At 31.3% G+C, this 26,313-nt stretch overlaps 3 protein-coding genes and 3 long non-coding RNA genes across 7 annotated transcripts; 2 read left to right on the forward strand and 4 right to left on the reverse strand.

Moving 5' to 3' along the window:
- Positions 1-7,938: 7,938 nt before the first annotated feature.
- Positions 7,939-8,973, reverse strand: LOC111209012. Its single transcript, XM_022708724.2, has one exon. It carries the CDS (start codon positions 8,971-8,973, stop codon positions 7,939-7,941), a length of 1,035 nt encoding a protein of 344 aa, XP_022564445.2.
- A 1,498-nt stretch (positions 8,974-10,471) lies between these two features.
- LOC106393843 lies at positions 10,472-11,745 on the forward strand. Its single transcript, XM_013834500.2, has 3 exons — positions 10,472-10,513; positions 10,632-10,707; positions 10,789-11,745. The coding sequence occupies exons 1-3, from the start codon at positions 10,472-10,474 to the stop codon at positions 11,127-11,129; spliced, it is 459 nt and encodes a 152-aa protein (XP_013689954.2). The 3' UTR covers positions 11,130-11,745.
- Positions 11,746-15,241: 3,496 nt separating this feature from the next.
- LOC106394766 (thioredoxin H1) lies at positions 15,242-16,511 on the reverse strand. Its single transcript, XM_013835322.3, has 3 exons — positions 16,300-16,511; positions 15,662-15,784; positions 15,242-15,545 (listed from the first exon to the last, which is right to left on the reverse strand). Exons 1-3 carry the CDS (start codon positions 16,387-16,389, stop codon positions 15,414-15,416), a joined length of 345 nt encoding a protein of 114 aa, XP_013690776.1. The 5' UTR covers positions 16,390-16,511; the 3' UTR covers positions 15,242-15,413.
- Positions 16,512-16,712: 201 nt separating this feature from the next.
- LOC111212432 lies at positions 16,713-17,966 on the forward strand. The gene is made up of 2 exons (XR_002662965.2): positions 16,713-17,399; positions 17,729-17,966. It is a non-coding gene; the product is annotated as an uncharacterized LOC111212432 (long non-coding RNA).
- Positions 17,967-22,232: 4,266 nt separating this feature from the next.
- LOC106367704 lies at positions 22,233-23,170 on the reverse strand. Its single transcript, XR_001273920.3, has 3 exons — positions 22,818-23,170; positions 22,647-22,722; positions 22,233-22,559 (listed from the first exon to the last, which is right to left on the reverse strand). It is a non-coding gene; the product is annotated as an uncharacterized LOC106367704 (long non-coding RNA).
- Positions 23,171-24,258: 1,088 nt separating this feature from the next.
- Positions 24,259-25,316, reverse strand: LOC106367705. 2 transcript variants are annotated; one of them, XR_001273922.3, is made up of 3 exons: positions 24,924-25,310; positions 24,775-24,838; positions 24,259-24,705 (listed from the first exon to the last, which is right to left on the reverse strand). It is a non-coding gene; the product is annotated as an uncharacterized LOC106367705 (long non-coding RNA). The 2 variants fall into 2 exon arrangements; XR_001273921.3 differs by having other exon boundaries at positions 24,775-25,316.
- Between the last annotated feature and the right edge of the window lie 997 nt (positions 25,317-26,313).

Below are 26,313 nucleotides of genomic sequence, written 5' to 3' on the forward strand. Positions count from 1 at the left end.
CCCACGAGTTTGGTGTTACTATGTTTGATACTTCAATACTGTGTCTGAGAAAGTCTAGCCTACCTACTACCACACGCACAAATTATGGACTTTGTATTTTTATTTTTTAAGCTCAATAATAATTTATTTTTAAAATCTAAATATATAAAGGGATTTACAAAAACGAGAAAGAAAAAAAAATACTAATAGGAATTCAAGGTAAACTAGATTTTGATCATTGCGTCCGCACGGATAACTGTTTACTTTTAAAGGCTAAATTAAAATTGATCATAATTTTTAGTTGCGTTTACATTGTGTTAGTATATTGCTTTTAGATAGGGAAAATCGCATTTCAAACCTTCGGAGTGTCATATTCTCGCACTTTAAACACTGAACGTTTTTTACTAGCACTTTAAACCTTGAAAATGACATTTTTATCATAACAAACCTTCAATGAGATTTACTTATTTACCAAGTCAGCGAGCTGACATGCTGTTCATTTTGTGATGACGTGTTGATTTCTTTTTTTGTTTTTTTTTAAGAAAAATAAAATAAAATACATAGAAAATTCGAAAATTAGATTTTTTTGAAAAATTCAAAAATATAAAAATAGCATTTCAAAATTAAAAATAAAATAAAATATTTTTGAAAAATTAATCCAATTATAAACCAATAAATATATATAATATAATAACTTGAATGGTGATACTAGATTCTGTTAATTTTTTTTTGGTTTTTGATTTATTAATACTTAACTTATTAAATTTTTGTGAAACTAGAAAATATCTCATAGACCACTAAAAATATTTTTGACCTTAACCAAAATACTGTAAGTTAGCTTGAAATATAATTAAGAGATAGAGAGGTATGCCTTTAGATTTGTATATGTTAGGTTTTGCTATGAGTGGAGCTTCTTAGATAAGTAACATATATTTTAGTTTTTCTAAAGTTTCATTAGTTATTTATTTAATTTCAAAGTTATTTACTATTTTTAAGAACTTCACTTATAAGTTAATTTATTTTTCAACAAACTTAAATTACTAAAATAAATATCATTTTAATAAATAATACCAATAATAGGATTAATTTTGAAAATTTAACAAGTTAAGTATTAATAAATCAATTTTTTAAAAAAAATCAAAAACCAAAAATCAGAATCTAGAATCACCATTCAAGTTATTATATTATATATACTTATTGGTTTATAATTGGATTAATTTTAAAAATATTTATTTTATTTTTAATTTTGAAATATTATTTTTTATATTTTTTAAAAAAAATTATTATTTTTTAATTGTTTTGATTTTTCTCGATTTTATTTCGATTTTTTCGTTTTTTCAAATTTTTTTTATTTTTTTTTAATTTTTTTCGAATTTTCTATGTATTTTATTTTTTATTTAAACGAAAAAAAAAAAAAAAAAAACCGACACGTCATCACAAAATGAACAGTACAAGTCACCTAGTTGACTTGGATGTTTGTTATGATAAAAATGTCAATTTCAAGGTTTAAAGTACTAGTCAAAAACGTTCAGTGTTTAAAGTGCGAGAATGTGACACTTTCAGGGTTTAAAATGCGATTTTCCCCTTTTAGATATCTAGACAACAAAATGGTATGCAATGTTTTATTAATTGGACCGGCTTGTTGGAATTGTTCAACTGTGACTCTTTTGTTTAGTCTGGTATATGTGTCCCTAAAATAGATTTGTGTTGACCAAATAAAATTGGCCAAAAGCTGATAAAATCGTTAGAAGTTAGAACTGATGATTCACTTTTATTGAAAAAGTCAGCTACAAATTCAGTTATATTTCAATAATTTTTCCTTTAGTGGTAGTACATCAAATATAGTTTCTTGTCATTCAGTGTGCATTGATTTAGTTAAATTTGTTATTAGAGTGTATATAATGATATATAACATGAAGAAGAAAAGTTTTGTATACATAATTCTAAAAGTGTTAAAAGATTTTTTTGCATGAAGACGTAAAATGAAAATGAAGAAGAAATGTGGATAGATGGATAGTGGTTACAGAAAGAAAACAAAATTATTAACTATTATTTAATTTTCAAATATTTTAATACTTTAAATTGTAAAAATAGTAAAGTACATATATAATTATATATATATTCAAATTATATTACCATATATATACATAAATATTTATAAAATATTATTATTAAAACTTATTTGAACTTGTTGACCCAAAATGAACTATGATTTATATGTTTCATAGGTTCATCATCCGACCCGGTTTTTAAAACATTGATGGTATGTTATAAAAATCATTTGTCATTTGATAAAATTTTTAGAAAATAATATATCTTATAATGTGTTTTTTTTATATATCATGTTATTTAATATGCTATGCTTTTCATTTTTATATGAAAATTAGTTAACCTATGAAGTGTTTAAATCAAATTTAATACGTAGATATTCCATTATATTTTTTATTAATTAGTATAATATTTAATAAATTTTGTTAAAGTAAAAAGAATATGTATATATCATCTAAAGTTTGAAGTAAGAAAAAATCTTTATAACGTTTAGGAAACTTATAAGTAGTATAATTTATTGTGTTCGGTTATTTAAGTTTTAGCGTATTCTCGAAATTATGAGGATATTAACTAATAATATATCGTTCATTGGATATAATTTAAAAAATGAATATTCAAAGATATTGTTAGGAAGATGATACTGAATATAATTATCAATTTATGATTTTCAACAGTAAATTAATTATTGTTTGATCATTTTAAATAGGAAAGTAGTTAGTTTTTTTGTTTGGTTAATTATGATATTACAAATTATGAGAAACATTACATAGACGATATTATAGCCGAAAACTCTACATGCCTTATGAGGATTCACGCATGACTGAATCACCCTGAGTAGCCCAGCCCTATGAGATTCAATCCTGACGGTACTCTTTGCGCCATGCTGAAGATCTCTTGTAAGCATTTTCTCTAATTTTCTGCATAATTCGTCTTCTTCGGGAATTGAAACACATACCTATTCCTGTAGAAATTTCGTTGTCTTGGATTTGAACCCAGACCTGAGTGTAGAAGCCTTTAAACCTTGACGACTAGGCCACGGTGCTATGCTTTTCATTTATATAATTCGTTTAGATATTATTATTATCAAAATTTAGAAACTAATAAAGCATATTGTTTTTAAATTAATCGCTATAATTCCAGTGGCATTAGATTGTAAATATTTAGGAAAAGTGAGGGTCAATTCAAATTTGTATTCATGTTTTAATAGTTTAGATATAATTTTAAAAATAAATATTCAAAGATATTGTTAGGAAGATGATACTGAATATAACTATGAATTTATGATTTTCGACAGTAAATTAATTATTTTTTGGCAAGATCATTTTAAATAGGAAAGTAGTTAGTTATGGTATGATTCGTTTAGATATTATTATTATCAAAATTTAGAAACTAGTAAAAGTATATTTGTGTTAAATTAATAGTTATTACTTAAGTGAAATTAGATTGTAAATATTTAGGAAAAGTCAGGATCAATTCAAATTTGTACTCATATTTTAATAGTTTAGAAGATATAATTTAAAAAACTAAATATTCAATGATATTGTCAGGAAGACGATACAAGGGGTGATTGGTTGGACTATAAATGTAGAAATTTTACTTTAGAATTTAGTCTGTAGGATTTTTTTATTTAACTTTACAGGACGTAGCTTTAAAATTTTCTAAAGCTAAGAAGATAGGGCATTTGAAAATAAGATTTTTACAACCATTTTTTGTGTTTTTTTCTGTAGCTTTATTTTTTTGGTTATAGCTTTTAAAAAACAATATAAAACATGATTGGTAGTATTTAAGGCTCTAAATGAAAATTAAAGCTACCTACAACCCAACTAATCACCCCCAGTGAATATAAATATGAATTTATGATTTCCAACAGTAAATTAATTATTATTTGGCATGATCATTTTAAATAGGAAAGTAGTTACTTTTTTTTGTTAACGCTGATTTATTATGATATTACAATTATGAGAAATATTAGATAGACGATCTGACAACCGACAATACTACCTGCCTTGTAAGGATCTACGCCTAATTGCATCACCTGAGCCGTCCTACGAAGATCACGCCTGACCGAGTTTACTTGCACCATGTTGAATATCCCTTGTAAGCCTTTCCTGAGTAGCCTGCATAATTGTTTAATAAATCGCTTTCTCCAGAAATTTGAAACCTGGACCTGATGGTGATGGTGTAGAAACATTAATGAACTCTTAGTTAAACCATTGGACTAAGGGGACTTCCACATGGTGCAAGTAAAATCGGTGAGGCGTGATCTTCGTAGGCCGGCTCAGGTGATGCAGTTAAGAAAGTAGTTAGTTATGGTATAATTGGTTTAAATATTATTATTATCAAAATTTAGTAGTTATTAATTCAGTGGCATTAGATTGTAAATATTTAGGAAAAATCATTGGCAATTCAAATTTGTCCTCAAGTTTTAATAGTTTGGATAAAGATAATATTTCTGCATATATATGCCTAAATTTCTTTTACGAATATTACTCTGTTATCTTTCAAATAGGTAAATCTTCATAAATATCCAAAACGCTTTAAACTCAATATTGTTGTGAATGAAGAGGGGAACTTGTGTGTATTATTAGGTCGACCAACTGGTCTTTATATACATATGGTAATGACGGTCTAAGTACTGGATCGACATGAGATCGTACTTATCCTTAACTAGATAATGACTAACAATACGTAAGATAAACACCAACTATACTGTAGATAAACACAAGAGTAGATAGGAGCCAGTACGATCCTGCGGATGGGCTTGGCCCGTCTTGCTACACGGGCTGATAAATGGGTCGATCACTAAATGGTTTATAACACTCCCCTTTGATCGACACATCCGGTCAAGGTTCATTCATGCTTTGGATGTTGCCTCATTAAAACCTCTATTGACAAACCCAAAACCCAATGTGGTAAAAGGGAAAATAAGACTTCGGGACCAAGGACTTCCTCATTTTTCTTCTTCGGACCAAATGGGTCAGTGTCCGGACCAAGACTTCTCACGACCATGGGGCTAGTCAATGGGTGAGACTGGTCCATATTAAATCTTTTGAGTACTTTTTCTGTATATGCCTTTTGATGCACAAGAATTCCATCTTTCATATACTCAAGTTGCAATCCCAAACAAAACTTTGTTTTTCCAAGATCTTTCATCTCGAATTCTTTCTTGAGATATTTAACAGTTTGGGAAATTTCTCCAGAGGTTCCTAGGATATTTAAATCATCTACATATACTGCAATGATTACAAAACCCTTATTGAACTTCTTTATGAATATGCATGGGCAGATCTGGTCGTTTTTGTATCCTTCTTTCAGGAGATATTCGGACAGTCTATTGTACCACATTCGACCTGATTGCTTTAATCCATAAAGAGACTTGTTCAATCTGATACAATGTTGTTCTCGAGAACTCTCTTTGTTTTTCAATTCAATACCATCTAGAATTTTCATGTATATCTCATTATCCAGTGGACCATATAAGTAGGCAGTTACAACATCCATTAACCGCATATCAAGACCTTCTCTTACAGCCAGACTTATTAGAAATCTTAAGGTCGTAGCATCCACCACAGGGGAATAAGTTTCCTCATGATCTATTTCTGGTCTTTGTGAGAATCCTTGTGCAACAAGTCGTGCTTTATATCTCACAACTTCTCCTTTCTCATTTCTTTTTCTCCCCAAAACCCATTTGTATCCCACTGGTTTTATGTTGTGAGGTGTCCGGATGATCTGTCCAAACACTCCTCTCTTTTTCAGTGATTCTAACTCCACATTAATGGCTTCTTTCCATTTCAACCAATCTGGTCGTTGCATACATTCTAGTATAGATGTGGGTTCTAGATCCTTATTATCCATCAATTCGACTGCTACATTATAAGCAAATATATCATTCATGTCGACATGTTTTCTGTTCCATTTCCTTCCAGACATGACATAATTTATTGAGATCTCATTATTGTCAGGAACTTCATTACCTTGATTCTTAGCGTCCCAAGTATCTTTTGGTGGTACATGAGTTTCCTTTTCCATGTCTAGAGTTTCCACTTTGTCGGATTTCTTTGCACTCTTTCTTTTCCGAACTTCTTTGTCTTTGGAACCTACTGGTCTACCACGTTTCAATTGTGGTTTAGACGCAGTAGCAGCCTGATTATGTCCATCACGGACATCAAGTCTTATTGGTGCATTTGCAGCTGGTATGTATGACTTGGTTACTCTATTTGGGTCAGCAAAGGAATCTGGCAATCTGTTAGCTAGCTCTTGAAGATGTATAATCTTCCGGACTTCTAGATCACAATCTCTAGTCCGAGGATCCTGCCATGTTAAGGATGTTTGATTCCATTTTATATCTTGTACCAGCTTACCATAATCTCCCCCTAATGCTGGATACTAGGATTCATCAAAATGACAATCCGCGAACCTGGCCTTAAACAAATCACCTATTGTTGGCTCTAGGTACTTAATAATAGAAGGGGAATCGTATCCAACATATACTCCCATCCTCCTCTGAGGTCCCATCTTTGTTCTCTGTGGTGGTGCTATAGGCACTTGGACGGCACATCCAAAAACTCTTAGATGGGATATATCTGGCTCATGACCCGTTAGTAGTTGGGATGGCGAGTATTTGTGCTCACTAGATGGCCTGATGCGAATTAGCTCAGCTGCATGTAGTACTGCATGTCCCCAAGCTGATACTGGGAGTTTGGTATTCATTAAGAGTGGCCGGGCAATCAGCTGGATCCGTTTTATAAAGGATTCAGCCAGGCCATTCTGAGTATGGACATGTGCTACAGAATGCTCCACACTTACCCCCATGGACATACAATAGTCATTAAAAGCTTGGGAAGTGAATTCACTTGCATTGTCTAGACGTATAGTCTTTAATGGAAAATCTGGAAAATGTGCTCTCAGTCTTATTATCTGAGCCAGCAATCTTGCAAGTGCTAGATTACGAGTTGATAGGAGACAAACATGTGACCATCTTGTGGATGCGTCAATCAGGACCATAAAATATCTAAATGTCCCATAGGGTGGGTGTATTGGTCCACAAATATCAACTTGTATTCTTTCTAGGAAATTTGTCACTTCCTTATTCACTTTGGTACGTGATGGCTTAGTAATTAGTTTCCCTTGTGAGCATGCTTCACATGTGATATTCTTAGGGATAACTCTTTTTGTTTTCAAACTGTGACCATATGAATTTGATATGAGTTTTCGCATCATGTTCGAACCGGGGTGTCCCAGTCGATTGTGCCAAAGAGTGAACTCTTCTTTGAATTCTTTATTCAAGACGGCATTAGCCTCAACAAGACTGGTCTGGGCATAATAAAGACCAGTCCCACACGCAGGTATAGTCTCAAAGACTTTCTTATTGCCTTGGGTGATTTTATAAATCTGTAGGAATTCTTTACTTCCTTCACCCATTGTTTCGATGTGGAAACCATTCAGTCTTATGTCTTTAAAGCTCAATAGACTTTTGTTTGATCTAGGTGAGTACAAAGCATCTTCAATCTCAAGATGTGTACCTTTTGGCAATAGATATTGGTGTGGCCATAGCCTTCAATTAAGCTAGCCGTGCCAGCTATAGTGGTGATGTTAGCTACCTTATGTGTGAGATGTATGAAAAATCGTTTGTCTCTCAAAATGGTGTGGCTGGTGCCACTGTCCACCACGATTGTATCCATTCCACTTTTCATTCTTCAAAAACAATAATCATAAAGTTAATGAACAATAATAAAATTTTCAGAGATGGTATCTTTAATGATCTAATTCTTAGGCATATGAGAAATGAAAAAAAAATTTATTCATTCATAAGGATAAAGTTAAATCCAAAGCCAAACACTGATAAACAATCTTAAAGAACACCAAATCCAGGGGAAAACAATAAAAAAAACGATATGGAATTTTAATTCCTTATTTCAGTATGTCTGAAGTTTCAAACTCCATGTGATCAACTTTGTCTGACTCGTGCTGGTGATCCTGGACGTCTTCCAAGTCATCATCATCATCATCATCATATCCCGGGTCTCGAACCATGTTAGCTTCCGGGTTTCTTTTTAAGCTCTCCATGTAAAGCTCACACAAATGCTTAGGAGTTCGGCAATTCTTTGCCCAATGATTACCCATACCACATCTGTGGCATCGATCAGCTTTGATCTGTGGTTTAAAAGACACACTACGGCCTCGGCCACGACCACGGCTAAAGCCGGGTTTGGTACCGCGACCACGTCTTCGCCCGTGTGCTTTAAAAGAACCACGACCTTGTCCTTGACTTCTTCTACGGTTTGGACCGGGATGGTCATTGTGTTGGACAAGGTTACTCTCTTTCTTTGGCTCTATAGCCAGCTTAGAGATGTCGGGTAATGGAGCTGTACCAGGAGGTCTCATCTCACTGTTTTTCAATAACAGTTCGTTGTTAGCTTCAGCCAACAAGAGACATTCTATCAACTCAGTATATGTGGCGAAATTCCTCTCTCTGTACTGCTGTTGCAATACCATGTTGGTTTGAGGAAACGTGGAGAGAGTTTTATTAAGCATCTCTTCCTCGGTTACTTTTTCACCACATAACCTTAACAAGGACACAATTCTGAACAGGACTGAGTTGTACTCGTCTACTGATTTGTAGTCCAAGAACCTTATGTGTTTCCAATCATATTGAGCCTTTGGAAGCAACACCGTTTTCTGGTGGTCATATCTTCGCTGTAAAGCGATCCAAAGGTCATATGGATTTTCCATGGTCATGTACTGAGTTTTCAAGGTCTCTTGGAGATGGTGGCGTATCATGTAGATAGCTCTATACTTGTCTTTGTCACTAGAATTGTTGTCTTCGGTGATTGTGTCACCAAGATCTTTTGATCGCAGCATGATCTTTGCATCAAGCGCCCATTCCAGGTAGTTGTCACCATTGCTTTTCAAAGCACTGAAATCAAGATTCGCAATCTTTGACATCTGAAAAATATTTGTAGTTTATCCCCATTAGTAAGAAAATAATCGGATCATTCACATACTCTTTCAGTCGGGTACAAGCAATGCAAGTAAATAACAATATTTTTTTTCAATGATCCAAACGATTTCATGTATATGCAGGAAGGTAAAGTTAAACCTATACATCTAGGATAAAGTTAAATCCATTGCATGAAATCTGATCAGTTTTATCAATTTTCGACATGAAAGTAAACTAATCAGTGTGAATGATCTATCCTAATCAGATGATTTCATGTGATATGCAGGAAGGTAAAGTTAAACCTATACAAAATCGAGATAAAGTTAAATTCATGCATGAAATCAGATTAGTATACATTTTCAAAAAAAATCCAATCATTTCTTACTTTTATTTGTTTTCGATATTTATCAGATTAAATATAATGATTTGATAATGCTAGTATATCAGTAATAATCCGAAATTTATTTATTTTCAGATAAATACTAGCAATTCCTATTCCTAGTAGGATTAGGAAAAAAAATAAATCGATATTTTTCTGATAAATGCTAAAAATCCTTTTTTTTTTTTTATTTAAGATAAAGATATAAGGTTTTTTTAAAAAAAATAGGAAAATCGAATTAAAATATATAATATATTGTTTTCTGTCGGATTTATCAAAAAAATCAGATTTATCTTTAAAAATTTCAGATTTATCTATAAGAAAAATCGGATTTATCTTAAAAATATTAAAAAAATTCTTTCAAATTTGAGACAGGTTCTAGTCGATTTCAACATATCAGAGAAAGACTTTAAACATTCAAGAACAAGTTGTGAATGAAGAGGGGAACTTGTGTGTATTATTAGGTCGACCAACTGGTCTTTATATACATATGGTGATGACGGTCTAAGTACTGGATCGACATGAGATCGTACTTATCCTTAACTAGATAATGACTAACAATACGTAAGATAAACACCAACTATAATGTAGATAAACACAAGAGTAGATAGACGCCAGTATGATCCTGCGGATGGGCTTGGCCCGTCTTGCTACACGGACTGATAAATGAGTCGATCACTAAATGGTTTATAACAAATATCATATGACCTTTTCTTTTCATGAATTTTTATATTCTGTTTAGATCAACCTATTGAGAAAATATGTGTTTATTGTTTAATGTTTAGATCAACGTATTGAGAAAATATGTATTTATTGTTTAAAGATAGAAGATATGGAGCTAGAGAGAGACTTGCGTCCTAATTTATAGACCACTAAAGAATATGGATCAAATATGCCACATAAGGAAAGCGAATATTATACCATTAACGACACTAATTCCAAATATGAAACCCATTATGTAAAATATAAACATGGTTACCATATTGGTATAGATTTATAAATCCAGTATTGATTATCGAAACCAATATAAATATATACCAGTACTCTCGTTCATTTTGCAAAGGAAAACAAAACCTTTCTGTTCATACAACTCCATATAGTTTTTCCTCACGAGTTCATCAAAGATGACAAGCATGTTTTCGTCAAATCGTCAGACTACAAGACTGGTCCGTTTTCAATTCATCATTACATATCCATAATATTGTTTTTCAATATATATACTTTGATGATTCTAGCGATTTGTATTATCTTATGTGTTAAAATTATTTGAACGTTTTTTTGCAGACTTGTGGGTTCAAAGTGAACACTAGCTCTCCCGAATGGCACAAGAGCATGACGAAAATTCTTAAGAAAATCAAAGGTTCGTACATTCATATAAACATCATATATATATAGTCTCAATATCAATTCATTTTACTGATTATCGTGCGATATGGTTTAGGAGGAAACTTTTGGATAGACGTGGACGAAGGAATGGCTTACGTAACGGGTCAAGGCGACCCAAACAAGCTATTGAAATTGATGGCTTCAAGGAAAGGTAAAGACGCTGAAATGGCGTTTGTGAAAACCGGAACACATCATCATCATGATCATTCCCATTTTGGCAACAGTTATCAAAACTCTTACTTTGGCCAATCAACGCCTTATTGGCCTGGAGATATGAATATGAGCAGCTACCACCCGTCATCGTCTCACAGTTACTACCCTTCGGCACCGCCGACTATGCAACCTTACCAACAACAATATCCTTATTCGGGTGGATATGGTTACGGCTATTATTAGGGCTTTATGTAGTTCTATTTTATATAACTATGTATGTCGAGATCAAGCAAAACCCTTCTTTTTAATCAAGGGTTTTCTGCTTGTATCCGTTTTTCTTTTCTTTTTTTTTTTGCTTTATTGGATGAAAGTTCTCTCTGCGATTTATTAGTATTAGCAGAAGAGGATCGAGGAGAATTAATTTCTCTGTTTTTGTTTTTTGGTGATTTTTTATGTATCCGATGATTATCACTTGGAAGTTTAAATGGATGTTTGAAGTTTGCATTTACAAGTTTGCATAGTTTTCCTTAAAGGTATAATATGGATATCAATTATATATACTATAAAGTCTATAATTAAGACCATAAAATGTCAAAAACAAATCCATCTTGATTCTCTTAACGGGAAAGCTTCAATGGGGTTTTTATTCACTTGAGCTTTAACTGCTGACCATTAAAATATGAATATGAATGAGTAGGAAATGAATGAATAGGAACAAAATAAAAAGAATGAAAATGGATATTTATTCCTTTTGTTTCATATCAATTATAAAAAGGAATGTTTTTCTTTTATCTATACTATAAAATTTAAGGAATGACAAGAAATCAACCGCAGCGAAAATTTTTCATAAATGATGTAATATTTAAAGAATAAGTAGTAACTAGGATAATATCTGCGCCTTGCGCAGGGTGAATTTATTTTTATATATTATCGATAGTTTCTTTTATATATTTGATCATTTTATTTATATATATAAAATATTTTTTGTTGTTATTATATAATTTTTTTCCGGTGGATCAGATCAATTTTTATTAAAAATAATGGAACAAAACTATAATTAATACATCATGGGTTGATCGGATTGGACATTAAACAAATTATGACATAAAAACCTTATTTTTTCCATCGAACACATTCTTGAAAAAAAGTGAACAGTATTGTTTCCACAGTTGAATTATTTTGACTTTTATCTTCCACATGGTTTTGAAAGCTTTCAAATCAACAATCGAATTGATACATGTCATTTTAATGTTTTAGTCGTATACTTAAGGAAAACTTACATTTTTGTAATTTAAAATCGTTTTAAAAAATTCAAAATATAACATATAAGAAAAAAATCTAACATATAAGAAAAATATAACATATAAGGTGTCCTCATTTTTGTATATTAAAGTCGTTTTAAAAAAAATATATAACATATAAGGTTTCCTCATTTTTGTAATTTAAAGTCATTTTAAAAAATTCAAAATATAACATATAAGAAAAAATCTAATTTTTTATTATATGGTTAATGTGATTGTTTATTTTTTTTAATAATAAAAAATTAAACAAAATGAAGAAGGATGCAAAAGTTGTTATCAAATCTTTATTATTCATAATCATTAATTGTCATATATATGTAAATCATATTAGGTAATTTCGTAGCTTTTATTTAGGAAAAGAATACACACTTCTTATATTTTAGATTAATATAATGTTCTCTAGTGGACATTAAACAATTATGACATAAATACCTTATTTTTTCCTCGAACACATTCTTGAAAAAGTGAACAGTATTGTTTTCACAGTTAAATTATTTTGACTTTTATCTTACATATGGTTTTGAAAGCTTTCAAATCAACCATCGAACTTATACATGTCATTTTAATGTTTTTAGTCGTATACTTAAGGAAAACTTACATTTTTGTAATTTAAAGTCGTTTTAAAAAATTCAAAATATAACATATAAGAAAAAATCTAACATATAAGAAAAATGTAACATATAAGGTGTCCTCATTTTTTTATTTTAAAGTCCTTTTTAAAAAAAAATATAACATATAAGGTTTCCTCATTTTTGTAATTTAAAGTCATTTTAAAAAATTCAAAATATAACATATAAGAAAAAATCTATTTTTTTATTATATGGTTCATGTGATTGTTTATTTTTTAATAATATAAAATTAAACAAAAATGAAGAAGGATGCAAAAATTGTTATCAAATCTTTATTATTCATAATCATTAATTATCATATATATATGTAAATCATATTAGGTAATTCTGTAACTTTTATTTAAGGAAAGAATACACACTTCTTATATTTTAGGTTAATATAATGTTCTCTAGTAGACATTAAACAAATTATGACATACAAACCTTATTTTTTCTATCGAACACATTCTTGAAAAAAGTGAACAGTATTGTTTCCACAGTTAAATTATTTTGACTTTTATCTTTCATATGGTTTTGAAAGCTTTCAAATCAACCATCGAATTGATACATGTCATTTTAATGTTTTTAGTCGTATACTTAAGAAAAACTTACATTTTTGTAATTTAAAGTCGTTTTTAAAAAATTCAAAATATAACATATAAGAAAATTAGAACATATAAGAAAAATATAACATATAAGATGTCTTCATTTTTGTATTTTAAAGTCATTTTAAAAAGAAATATATAACATATAAGGTTTCCTATTTTTTGTATTTTAAAGTCATTTTAAAAAATTCAAAATATAACATATAAGAAAAAATCTAATTTTTTTATTATACGGTTAATGTGATTGTTTAATTTTTTTTAATAATATAAATTTAAACAAAAATGAAGAAGGATGCAAAAATTGTTATCAAATCTTTATTATTCATAATCATTAATTGCCATATATATGTAAATCGTATTAGGTAATTCCGTAACTTTTATTTAAGGAAAGAATACACACTTCCTATATTTTAGGTTAATATAATGTTCTCTAGTGTTATATAATTATGGAATAATGTGATACCATTAGATTAAACTATACTTTATATTAGATGCTCTAGAATTCTTTGAAATGAAATTTAGAAGGCATTTAGAGTGCCACCTAGGATTTGAGGTTTTTTTTAATTAATACAAAATTAAGGTTTTAATTTTTCAAATGCTTCTCAATTAATATACAGGAGATTAACTATTTCTCTTAATTTTCTATGCCACCATTTGGACCCTTGATTTCAGGATAAATTATTATCCTTTTTGAACATGTTTGCATCCGCAACCAAACCCGTCTAACTAATGATCTTCCCCATCTTCACTGCCGAAAGCAAACCCTCTTTATTTTCCGTCCCTAACGAGAATAACGTTTGAGTTGCAGTCGTAGAACGTCAAAACGAGGTGCCTCAAATCTCTTTACATCCTCATGTCAACCCATGATCAAACCGCTATTTTGTTACTTTATTATTTATTTATTTTACCTTTTATATGTCTCCCGAATAAAAATTCTCTAGTTTTGCTTTTGCTTGTCACCAACTTGGTGGCAATGGTAGATGGAAAACTCATCGTTCTTGGCCTCAGCAACTCCATACACAATCTTCCAATCACTTGTCAATCATGGAGATTATTTTCTAGATTCGCCCTTGCTTGACACCAACTTGGTAGTAATGGTGAGAAATCGCTTCTCTTGTCAATCATCAAGATTTTTGTCTTTAAATTTCATTAGATCTTTTCTTTATTGTCAAAGATATAGTGTCACGAGACTTGCGTCTTAATTTGTTACCACTAAAGAATTTGGATTATCAGAGTGCCACATAAAGGAAGAAAATTCTATACCATTAACGACAGTAATTCCAAATATGGAACCCTTAATGTTCTTTAAGTATAGATATGATCATCATATAATACAGATTTAAAAATTGCAATATTAAGTTATTATATATTTGTATAGAGGTGGACAAAGAAATGGGATATGTTACGGGTCAAGGTGATCCACACAAGCTGCTGAAACTGATGGCCTTAGTAAAAACTGGAAGGCATCATCAAACCTCATTTTTCGGCCAATTAACGCCTTACTGGCCTGGCGATATGAGCTACCTTCCTTCATCGTCTTGCACTTGGTTAATTACATTTCATGAAAAAAGCTTCAGTGCTCCTTTTGTATGGGAACCCCACTTTGATTTGAGGATTCATATTCTTTTCTATATAAAGTATAAACAGATTTTCATCCGTATCCAAACGTGGCAATGATATTACCCATCTTCAGCTAAGAAACGCCACCCTCATCAGCTGCCTTATTTTATTTTATTTTTAAACACTTTTTCGTCACATATATTGCGAGGAACTAAGTTTCTTTAGAACAAGTGTAGAAACTAGAAAGTAGTTTTCGAAGTAGAAAAAAAGACAAAAGCAACTGGATAAACAAAACAAAATCATAATTAAACAAACTCACTAGAAAGTCACAATCTTATCAGACGAGATTAAACAGGAATCATCATAACAAAGAGGGAACAAGTCAAAACATCTCAAGAGTACATAAAAAGCAATGAATTCAATATCTTAAGACAAGACATATAAAAGGTTTAGTTAAGCCAAGTGCTTGGCAATAGTAGACTGAAGCTCATCTTTCTTGGCTCCAACAACTTTGTCCACAATCTTCCCTTCTTTCATGAACATGAATGTTGGCATCGACTCAATCGCCCAGTCACTCGCCACTGACTGTTCCATCATAAATAAAAACGTAATTTGTTAGATCTTTGGTCATAGTGAATTATAAAACAATCTCTCTCAACAAAGAAGATGAATAAAGAGTCGGGTGATATTTGTTTTGTTACCTTTAGTTCATCAATATCAACCTTGAGGAACATCACATTAGGGAGTTTCTTAGCCAAATCAGCAAAGAATGGAGCTATGAAACGACATGGCCCACACCAAGACGCCGTGAAATCAACCACCACCTTCAACAATTTAACCAACTCATGGATCATTTCATTGAGAAGAATGTAACAATACAACCATAGATGCCAATAATGTCATAACAATGTTATAACTACAATAGGTTTGTATCACATATAATATAGTCGCGGTATTTGCTTCCAGGGTAAAACATTTTTTCTAGGGTCCTTTATTTTCACAGAAGCATATATCGCTACCTCTCGTCAATAAGATCTACTATAATACCCTAGAATCTAATATATGAATGGTAATGCTGAAAAAGAAAGAAAAGATTTCAAATTCTATATACGTATTGATACGTCCTACATTAATTCATATATGGTGACATGGTGTGCCAAGCATGCATTCAGATCGGTAAGAATCAAACGTATTGTATTGCGAGACGATGAAACAGATCGAGACTATAAAAATCAAACCAATCAAATCTATAGGATAAGAGACAGACAAACCCATATCTCAACAACACCAAATCAAATAAAAAGATGGAAGAGGAAGAAGGGAGAAAAGGCCAGATTACAAGAGTTTTAGAGTCATTGCCCTTTTGGAGTTGTTCATTCCATGCCTCCACGGTGTGACATGCGATCACTTGTCCTTCTTCACCAGCCATCTTTCGCTTTCTTTCCACAGATCTGCTCTGTCTCTTTGTGTTCTGTTTATGTTTCTCCTCTTCCTTTTTCAAATATAGGATGCCAGGACACCTAAAATTACAGCTTTGCCATCAATATATTTTGTTCTCTCCATTATTTAACGCGTGATTTTATTTTCCATAACTACACCCACTAAATATGCTACCTTTCCTTCTTCACCCAAATCATAAATATTCCCACTTTCTTCTTACAACTTTTAGAGTAATTGCACTTCCTGTACAAAAACTAAGTGCATATTTGCACAGGAAGGAAAGCATTTTTTTTCGCTGATGTGTATTTTTTTAATTACATTGCTACCCCTGTATAAAACTATTACCTATAGCCTCGTCAACTCAGTAAAGCTCTTTCAATGTTTATTCTTTTGTTTTTTTGCTAAGTATGTGAATATCATTAGAAAATGAGAAGTTTTATTTGTACAAAATGTTTAAGCGGGCTAGCCCCTCTCTGGCAAAAAAGAAAAACAGAGAAAGACTACAAGGTACTAACTACTAGGTAGGTTAGTTTGATCACTCATACTTCAGCCAAAGTCTCATTAGGTTACCGAACTTTTTGAGGTTCTTCCTTGCAATGATGGAGTTACGAACGAGTCTATCAATCTTTTTGAAAGTATGCGACACCGGCGTTGAGATCGAGTTATGCAACCTGTTATTACGCTCCCACCAGAGTGAATAGACAGTCGCCTGAGCAGCTAACCGACGAAGCGTGAGGGGACATACATTGTCTCTCAAACCAAGCCAGTCCATACAATGTTTATTCTTTCCCTTTGTTCACTTCGCCTCTCTCTCTCTCTCTTTAGTCTCTACAAATTCACAGCAAAAATAAAAGCTTCGATTTTTGTTTCCATCTTTGCAAAAAAAAGAAGCTTTGTAGTTATCTGTTTGGGCTCATCCGTTTTTTTTGCTCCGGGATCTCATTTTCCGGTTTCAGATAAAGACAAAAGCTTAAAGCTTCCTCCGGTTTTGTCTTCGGGGTACTCTCAATCTCCACCTTTAAAGCTTCAATCTTTTGTATTAATGGAGCAGCACACGAGTAAAATCTTCTGTGTTTTTGTTTCTTCTCTTTCTTTGTCTCTTCCTCTAGTTTTATGGGTTCTTGTCTAAATAACTATACATATATAAGGTCGCGGGTTCGAATTCCGCCGGGAGCAGCTAAATTATCATTTTTCTTACAAAAAAAAATAACTATACATATATGCATCTATGTATGTATAGGTCTGTGTCTGTGCATGTGCAGTTTATATAATCTTTGTATCATTTTGTGTTTTAATTTTGTTTTCTTTCATGGTCATGATTTTTGCAGGTTGAATAACAAAGCCAAGAAGAAAGGATCATCTCCCCACCTGACTCCTCCTCCGCCGATCGCTTGCACACCATTTTTTTGTTTTATTTCTCAGGGGAATTTTGTATGTATATCTGGCTAAACAACCATTTTAATCATATCTATTGCGATTTGTTAAAGATTTAATTCTATGTTTAGCCGGACATCTATATCTAATCATATGTTTTGTGATTTATTAGAGAGTTAATTTTTTTGTTTATCCGAATTGATAAAAAATAACAACCACCAATTGATATAATAACCGGTAAATATAAATTAAATACTAGTTAACATGAAAAGTATCTAGATAAATTAGAATATAACAATGCTAATTTAAAAATGATCCATATAAGTGATATTATATTCAGCTAACTTACATATTAACTATATATCCATCTAATTTTAAATTGATTCATATATGTGAAATTATATCCTGCTAACTTACATATTACATATGAATAAAAGCATCTCCAATGTATTACTCTTTTTTCTACTTCAAAATGGAGTAACTCCAAAATAGAGTTAAGTTTTACTCCATATTTTAAATTTTATATTTATTTAAAAATTAATAATATCACCTTTCATTTATATTATTTGCAAAACAGTCCATTTTCAGATTGTAATAATTATATTAAATACAATATTAACCATAATTAATTTTTTATTATAAAAATACTCGACAAGGTTTATAAAGAAAACATTTTTTACATTAAAAATTACATTACATAGCTTAAACACAATAATACATCAACTTAAATTATTCATTAGAATTAGTATAATTTTCCCACAAATGATCAACTAATGCATTTCGAAGTAAAAAATGAGCTTCTTTATTTTTGATTTTTCTGAAATGGGAAAGAAACTCTTGGAATCTCGCACAAAGAGAACATCATTTTGAGATTCAAAAAAAAAATTATGCATTGAAAAAACTGAAGGAGGAAAACAAAATGTTATTTTTGGATTTGAATTCCGTACAAGATCCAAATATCCGAGCATATATTCAAGCTCAACAAGCACAAATTTTACAAAATCGAAGTCTTCAACAACAAGATCAGCAAGCTCCTCCTCCATCTACATCGTTTAGACAATATTTTAATAACTTTAATGGATCCGGAGGTGATTTACCGGATTATTAAGCAATTATCTTTGTTGTAAGATTTATTTTATGTTATTTCTTTTGTATGGTGCTTATCTTTTATTTTTTATATGTATGATCTGTTATGTTTTATATTATATATATTTTGTTGCATAAAATAGTTCATTAGATGGCTATATATATAATTAAGAAATGTTAACGGTAAAATTTATAATATATATAGTAAAATAATATTAATATACTTATTTATAACAATTTTACTGAAAATGAAAATATTTAAATGTGAATGACCATTTTATAAATAAAAAAGTTTAACTCCATTTTGGAGTAATGAGTTGGTTTAATCATGTCTATTACTCTATTTTGTAGTGGATTTTGGAATAGAGTTCGAGATGATTTTACTGCAACATGGAGTTTGGAGTGGGTTTTAAAGTAGGGTCGGAGATGTTCTAACTGTGTTTGAAAAAATGGGCAAATGGTAAAATACTCCCGACAAAAGCTACTGGCAACCATGTTTTTTGTGTTTTTCCATCCTTACAAATTTATTACTTATTGTGTAATTTTGTTGCAAATCGCTCCAACTTTTATTCTCTGACAATTTACACCCCTTTTAAAAAGTTTTAACTCACGAAAAACCAAATTAGTGACAAGGACCTTGCCATTATCCCACAGTCAAAACAATATGAATGAAGATATTTTTATGTCAAACCAAATAAACATCATAACCTTGTGTGTGTCTTTTCTCAGTTCTTCATCCCATGTTGGCTCTTTCTCATGAGTCAGAAAAAAAGAGTGTCTTCTTGTTCGTATCTGCTCTCACCAATGAACAATACAGTAAACAAAAGAGAGAGATATGATACTCTATATATTATTTGATTTTTTTTTTGAAAAAGCAATGATGTGTCATCACTACAATATTTTTCACAAAAAATAGCTCTGACACATTAAATAACTTTGATATTTCCTTAACAGTAGGTAATTACCTAATGTGGTTTAAGATATAATGTAATTAATGATAGTGAATAATAAAAAATTATATTTTATATCATTTTTGTTAGTGTTATATTGCTAAAATAAATTATACAATCACATAAACATATAATAAAAATTTAGAACTTTTTCGTATTTGTTATATTTTTATTTTTAAAACTAATTATAAATTACTAAAAAATGTTAAAAGTCTCACACTAATTTTTTTTGTGATCAATGGTAAAAAATATTTTTATTATAAATATATATAAATGAACATAAATCATATGAATAGGAAACATTATTTAATAGATCTTCAAATTTTAAAATATATTTATATAATTTAAATTATATTATATAAATTTTTTAAAGTATATAACTATTTCAATTTCAAATTTCTGAAAACAATATCATTCTTGAATTGAATTTACGATTAATCAAATCATTAAAATATTTTTAAAATATTTCTGAAAACTTTATTATTTGATAAACATTTTATAGAATATTTTATTCTGCCCAATAAGTTCCTTATTAAAGCCAAGGCAATTTCTTTTTTTTTCTCCCCAAATTAGATACGATAGCTAATGAACTTGTTTGGCTCCTTGGTTTAAACCCCTGTTCGGAACTACATTAGGCGCTAGTCGGACGGCGATCCCGGGCCTAGCGAGTTACCAGAAAATCGGGGATTAAGCGGGGTATACGCGGAGACTAGTTTAATTATTATTTTATCTATTATTATATTTAATTAAATATAAAATATGAATATATTAGAATGCAATGCCTTAATCTAGACTAGTTTTGAATTTTTATCATAGGTATATAGTTTATATATTAACATATGCGCAAAATTACAAAGTGATCGCTGTCTCCTAGTGGTTAAGTGCGTTGAACGTATGTCAATCAACCCGGCTTCGTTGAACTCCGTATACAATTTAAATTTTCGCATTATTCGCAGTATACATCAAAATTGCTTTGGCTTGGGTTTGGCTAGAGACAAGGCGGACGCCTAGGCACCTGCGTTTTTGAACAGAAGTTTAAACTAATACTTTTGGATGAATTATCTCTACCGTGTCGGGGAATCTAACGACGTAACGTTCAGTGATCAAAACGCCAGGCTGTTTAGTTACAAAATGTTCAATACACTAACACGACTTCGTGTTGGACGAATACTAACCGGAGATTCTGCTTCTCGACGATCATTTGGGGATTTTGATGATCTGTGGATTTGCTTTCTTCACTCTTCAGGTGATTTCCGCTTCACCCCTCCCCATCCTACTAATCGTCTTCTTACCTCTAGAACCCTTAATTGATTTGCTCCTAGAGCAAGCTTTGAAAACTTTCATGTATTGATAGAACTCGACTGCAATTTATTTTTGTGAACGATGTGGCACGTTAGCTAGATTGCATGATTTCTCTGTTGATTCTTGATTTTATACGGCATGAAGGTGATTTAGGGTTCAAAGTGTTGGAGAGAAAATTGAAAATATGTACGAGACTTGAGTAATATATAAGAGATTTGGGCCACTCTACTTATGGCCAATTGGTTTTAAGTTGGAAGCTTTGAAATCTTATCACAAAAAAAGCATGGTTCCATTTGTACGATGAGTACCCAGTCAAACATGAAGCTGATCGTCTCACACCACCTATCATAGCTGATTTTAATGGAGATGGAAAGAAGGAGGTTATCGTTGCTACAAACGATGCAAAGATTCAGGTAAGCTAGTGATTTTGCAGCTTAGTGCTTGTGCCTCTTTATGGTTTTGCTATTATAAATGTTTGGTGAATTAAGTCCTCAAGCCTCATACCAGGCGTGTGGATGAAGGTTTGCGGAGATCACCCTTTGGCCTGACAAGATCTGTGTTGCCTCTGGGATGTGGCAATGGCCTCTGGTGTTATTGATAGGTACTATAAAGATGGGTAACCAAAGAAGCAGATTTTGGTTGTTGTTACCTCTGTTTGGTCTTTGTTCTTCTTTGATCACAACCTGAGAAAGCTCTGGGAAACGAATCTGCAGGTTTAACTTTTCATCTTCTTCGTCCTTTGTCTAGAGATTATTAATCCTTTCTACTTACCCATGTTGGTGGAATAACATGAGTATTTTCCACATAATGCACACCATAGAGAGATAGCAACTTCCATAAGCAATTACACATACACTACATGAAATGTGGGTATTAATAGCAGGCGTTAAACGCTATTAGTTCGTTTTAATAGTGTTCCCTAAAACGCTCTGACAGCGCCCGCTATCGTAGGTCTGACCCTTTTGATAGCGGATCTTTCGAATGCTATAGTTAAATAAACAATGATAGCAAATGTTTTGTGTTATTAATTTGTTTTTAATTATCCAAAATTTTATTAAAAATAATTACCAAACCAAAACTCATTATTAAATCATTCAAAATTAAATCAAAAATTAATTCATAATTAAAAATTAATTTTTATTTATTAATTAAAATCAGTATACAAAGAATTGGTTTACAACTAATATCAGTTTATTTATTAACATTGGTTTACACACAAACCCGCCTTATTAAATTAACCATATCTAAACCAAACCTAATAAACTAACCAAAACTAAACCTAATCTACGCCGCTGCCTTCCTCCCATCGTGTATCCTGTCGTCACCGTCGTCCTCTTCCATCTTCTTCGTCTTCCTTACGTCTTTGTCTGCTCCCTCTCTCTCTCTTTTTCTTCTTCTAGCTCGGCTCCATCTCCACTAGCACATCTTCTTCATATCCAGCTTCTTCCTGTAACAAGAACAAACAAATCTAAAATTAAATTCCAAACACAGAGAGAGAACAATGGCTATTGGATATGGATTGCATCAGACATACCCTTCAATGTTGTGACACTACGAGAATAAGAGCAACCACCAGCCCCATTATCAATTCCACTTCCTCTTCCCCGTCCCTGAAGTCAAATCCCCATTTAATCAAGTTACAATCTTGCCAAACAACACTAATCATTCAAAAATCTCAAAACAAAACTAGGAACATATAACAAACCTGAGATACAGTTGGTGTTAACTAAGACCATGAATATGCATCTGGAAAAGAAGAAGCTTTTAGAAGAGGATAGATAAAAAGAGTGGTTGAGACAGAGTTCATTGGCGGAGGTAGAGAACGAGGAGGTGGAGATAAAGATGATGGTGGAAGCAACGGAGGTAGAGAATGAGGAGATAGAGATGGCGGCGTCGGAGGTTATGGTGATGGTGGTTGTGAAAGATTTTGTTTATGGTGATTTTGTGTAAGGATGAGGAAGATAGAAAAAAAAAAGAGAGAATACGGAGGATAGGAGAATGGGAGGATAGGAAGAAACATATTTTCAGTTTGTTCATTATTGGTCATTGGATTTAGTTTGATCTATTAGTTGTGGTTAAAAGAGAGTGTGATCTTCACACTTGCACTATAGTGGTCACTTTTTGACCAATCAGATTTTTCTATTATTTTATTTTTCTTTTTTTTTCCTTTTTAATACGCAAAGCCAACAAAATATTTGTAGTAAATGGAATTTGGGGTTTACGAAATAGAGTTCGTTTTTTTAAGTTTGTGATATTAAGTTAAAGTGAAAAAAATAGATTTAGAATTTATATCTAAAATTTAGAGTTAATTTTTTTTATAAAAAATAGAGACTAAATTTATGATATAGGTTTATAAATAAGGTAAAAAAGGTTGAGGTTTATGAAGTATAGTTTATGGCTAAAAATAAACATTTGAAATTAAAGTTTGGAAGAGTAAATATGGAGTTTAAGTTTTAGATTTCAAAAAATTATATTTGAAAAGTAATATACACTTAGGGTTTAGAATAAGGTTTGTGTTTGTAGTTTAGGATTTAGAGTTTAGAATTTTTTAAAATTATGTTTTGTGGTTTCTAATTTAGTTCTACGAGTAAAGTGTAAAATAAAAGTTTTTATGATGATATAAAGTTTGAGTGTATAAGGTTCAGAATTTAGAATATAAAGTTTATGGATTGGAGTTTATTAATTAAAGTGTTACATAAAAGGATTTTATTAATTAATTAAATTTTAGTGTTATGATAAGGTTTGGGTTGTGGGGTATAGGATTTATCATTTGAATAACATATTTATAAACTTATAATTTTGTAGAAGGGATATATTTTAGTCAAGTAATTAGATTATTATAATGAAAGGATTTGTGTTTATGATATAGGGTTTAGTGTTAAGAATATGTGGTTTATGGTATTAGATTTATAGTTTTGTATTTAAAAGTTATATTTTTTTTTCAAAATATTATTTAAGTTTAAAATGTTCTATATAGTTTAGGATATATTAGAAGTTTGGGGTTAAGTTTTGAAGTTTAGGGTTTGAAGGGTTTGGGGTTAAGTTTTGGGGTTTAGACTTTGAAGTACGATTTGAGGTTTGGGGTTAAGTTTTGGAGTTTAGGATTTGAAGTACACCAAATATATAAACTATTACATATATATAAATATTTCATATCAAAACTTTGATTATCATTTTTATCTTTTAATCTTACACTCAAACACACAACAATTGAACAGCTACACAAACCAAAACAATTACTAAGTTTAGGGACTTCATCTTCAACCTACAACACAATCCTAAGATCGCTGGAATCTCGGCAAGAGAAACTTCCCACAAAGAGACCCTCCAGTGTCCGCATGAGAGGTGAGAAGAGACGAACACCAATTCAAAGAAGAAATCACCAAACTGAGACTCCCAAGACCTGCCGTCTGAGAAGAAAGGAGTAGAATGAAGCTGCTGAAAGAGAAACTCTGAGTCTGTTACAGCAATCGCAGAGTGAAGATTGTTATGCGATTGTCACCGAGCTGCTCTGAAGTGGATGATATAATAACTAAGAGTACTACCATCACAGTTCGTTTGCTGTACTTCTCAGAGTCCTCCTTGTTTCCTGCCTGTCAACATGAAAATAGCTACTAAAGATATGCTCTTTCAGTAGTAAAAGGCAAGTAAGAGTGCCAAACCTCAATAGCACCACTCAAATCTGCAGTTGCATCAGCTCTCTTGGAGCAACTGAATCAATAGTCCCTAAGTGAAACATTTAGAGAAAAGAATGTGACTTTCACTTTTTCAGTCTACCAAACTGTTAACTTCAGAGACAAAACAATCAAACCAGAAACGAGGGATTCGCTGCCGCCGCCGCCTTGCCCCGCCTTGTCACCGCCGCCTTCAAGCTCACGACAACCAACTCTGCTCACGACCCACCTTCATGGCAAAGAGAGGCCGAGACTTTCCCTTTATTCATCTCCGGCGAGCCTCTTCTTCTCCTCTGCTTATGAAGGACAGCCGTCTGACTAGAGTCAAGCCTTGTCGAAGCTTTCATCATGGCCGAGTGAGAGAGACAAGGGGTTGAATCCAGTCAAGCTCTGTGTGTAGATCTGAAGACTGTGTGATTTTCGGTTTCACGATTCAAGGAATTGAATCGTGAGAGAGAGAGAGAGAGAGAGAGAGTAGATTGATCTTATGCCACAATATCAAAAACAATCAATGGCCACAAATTGTAGTCCTAATTTTGATAGATTGACCAATAAAGAGGTAATAAGAAGATTAACTAAGAATTTTTATTTTTGATCAAAGAGGATTAACTAAGACTAACTCGTAATTTTTGAAATTAAAGCAATCAATGATCGAAAATTAATCAATCCAATTTTTTAATAATTTTTTAGAGATTATTATTTAGTGTTTAACTAACTTTATTTATAGCCGAAAAAAAAAACTAACTTTATTTATATAAAAATTAAATCATATTCTAATTATTGATTATATTTATTTTGTATTCATAATTTAGAGTTTAAAAGTATGAGTTTAGAGTCTATGTACTATGATTTAGGGTATAGGGTTAGAGTATTAGATTTGAGATTTGAAATTAAAATTAAAAATTTCGAACTAATAAAAAAATTAGAATTTTAAAACTTTTAGCTAGAGTTCAGGGGATATGATTAATTTGAGGTATGATATATATATGTGTATAGTTTAGAGTTTGTTTAGATTTAATATTTGGAATTCAATTTTTAAAAGGTTAAAACTCGAATATATTTAAACTTAAGATTTAAGATTAAAATAGGAAAATGTCTAAGTTTTAGGGTTGATTTTTAAGTTTAGGGTATATGATTTAGGTTTTAGGGTTTTAAAGTTTAGGGTTTAGGTTTTATGGAGGGTTGAGAAAGAAAATGAAATGAGAGGGAAGATTGAAAAGAAGATGAGAGGGAAAATGAAAAAAAATTAGACACCATGTTTTTTAAATAAGTATCTGGCGGCAAAAATGATTTTTTTTTTTGCGTCAATGTATGATAGCGTTTAATTTTGGATCTGCAATAGTAAAACACCTACCCTTAACAAATTGACGCGGCTAAAAAATTTTATTTTTCCGCGATAACAATTATAGCGTTTTAAATTGACAAACGCTATAAAAGAAACAAGTATTGGTATACAATAGCAGAACTGTCATTAACGCTATAATTTGATGCTATTTATATCCACATTTTCTGTAGCGGTAGAAGGAC

The sequence above is a fragment of the Brassica napus genome, chromosome C8 (genome assembly GCF_020379485.1).
Source record: "Brassica napus cultivar Da-Ae chromosome C8, Da-Ae, whole genome shotgun sequence".
NCBI lineage: Eukaryota > Viridiplantae > Streptophyta > Magnoliopsida > Brassicales > Brassicaceae > Brassica > Brassica napus.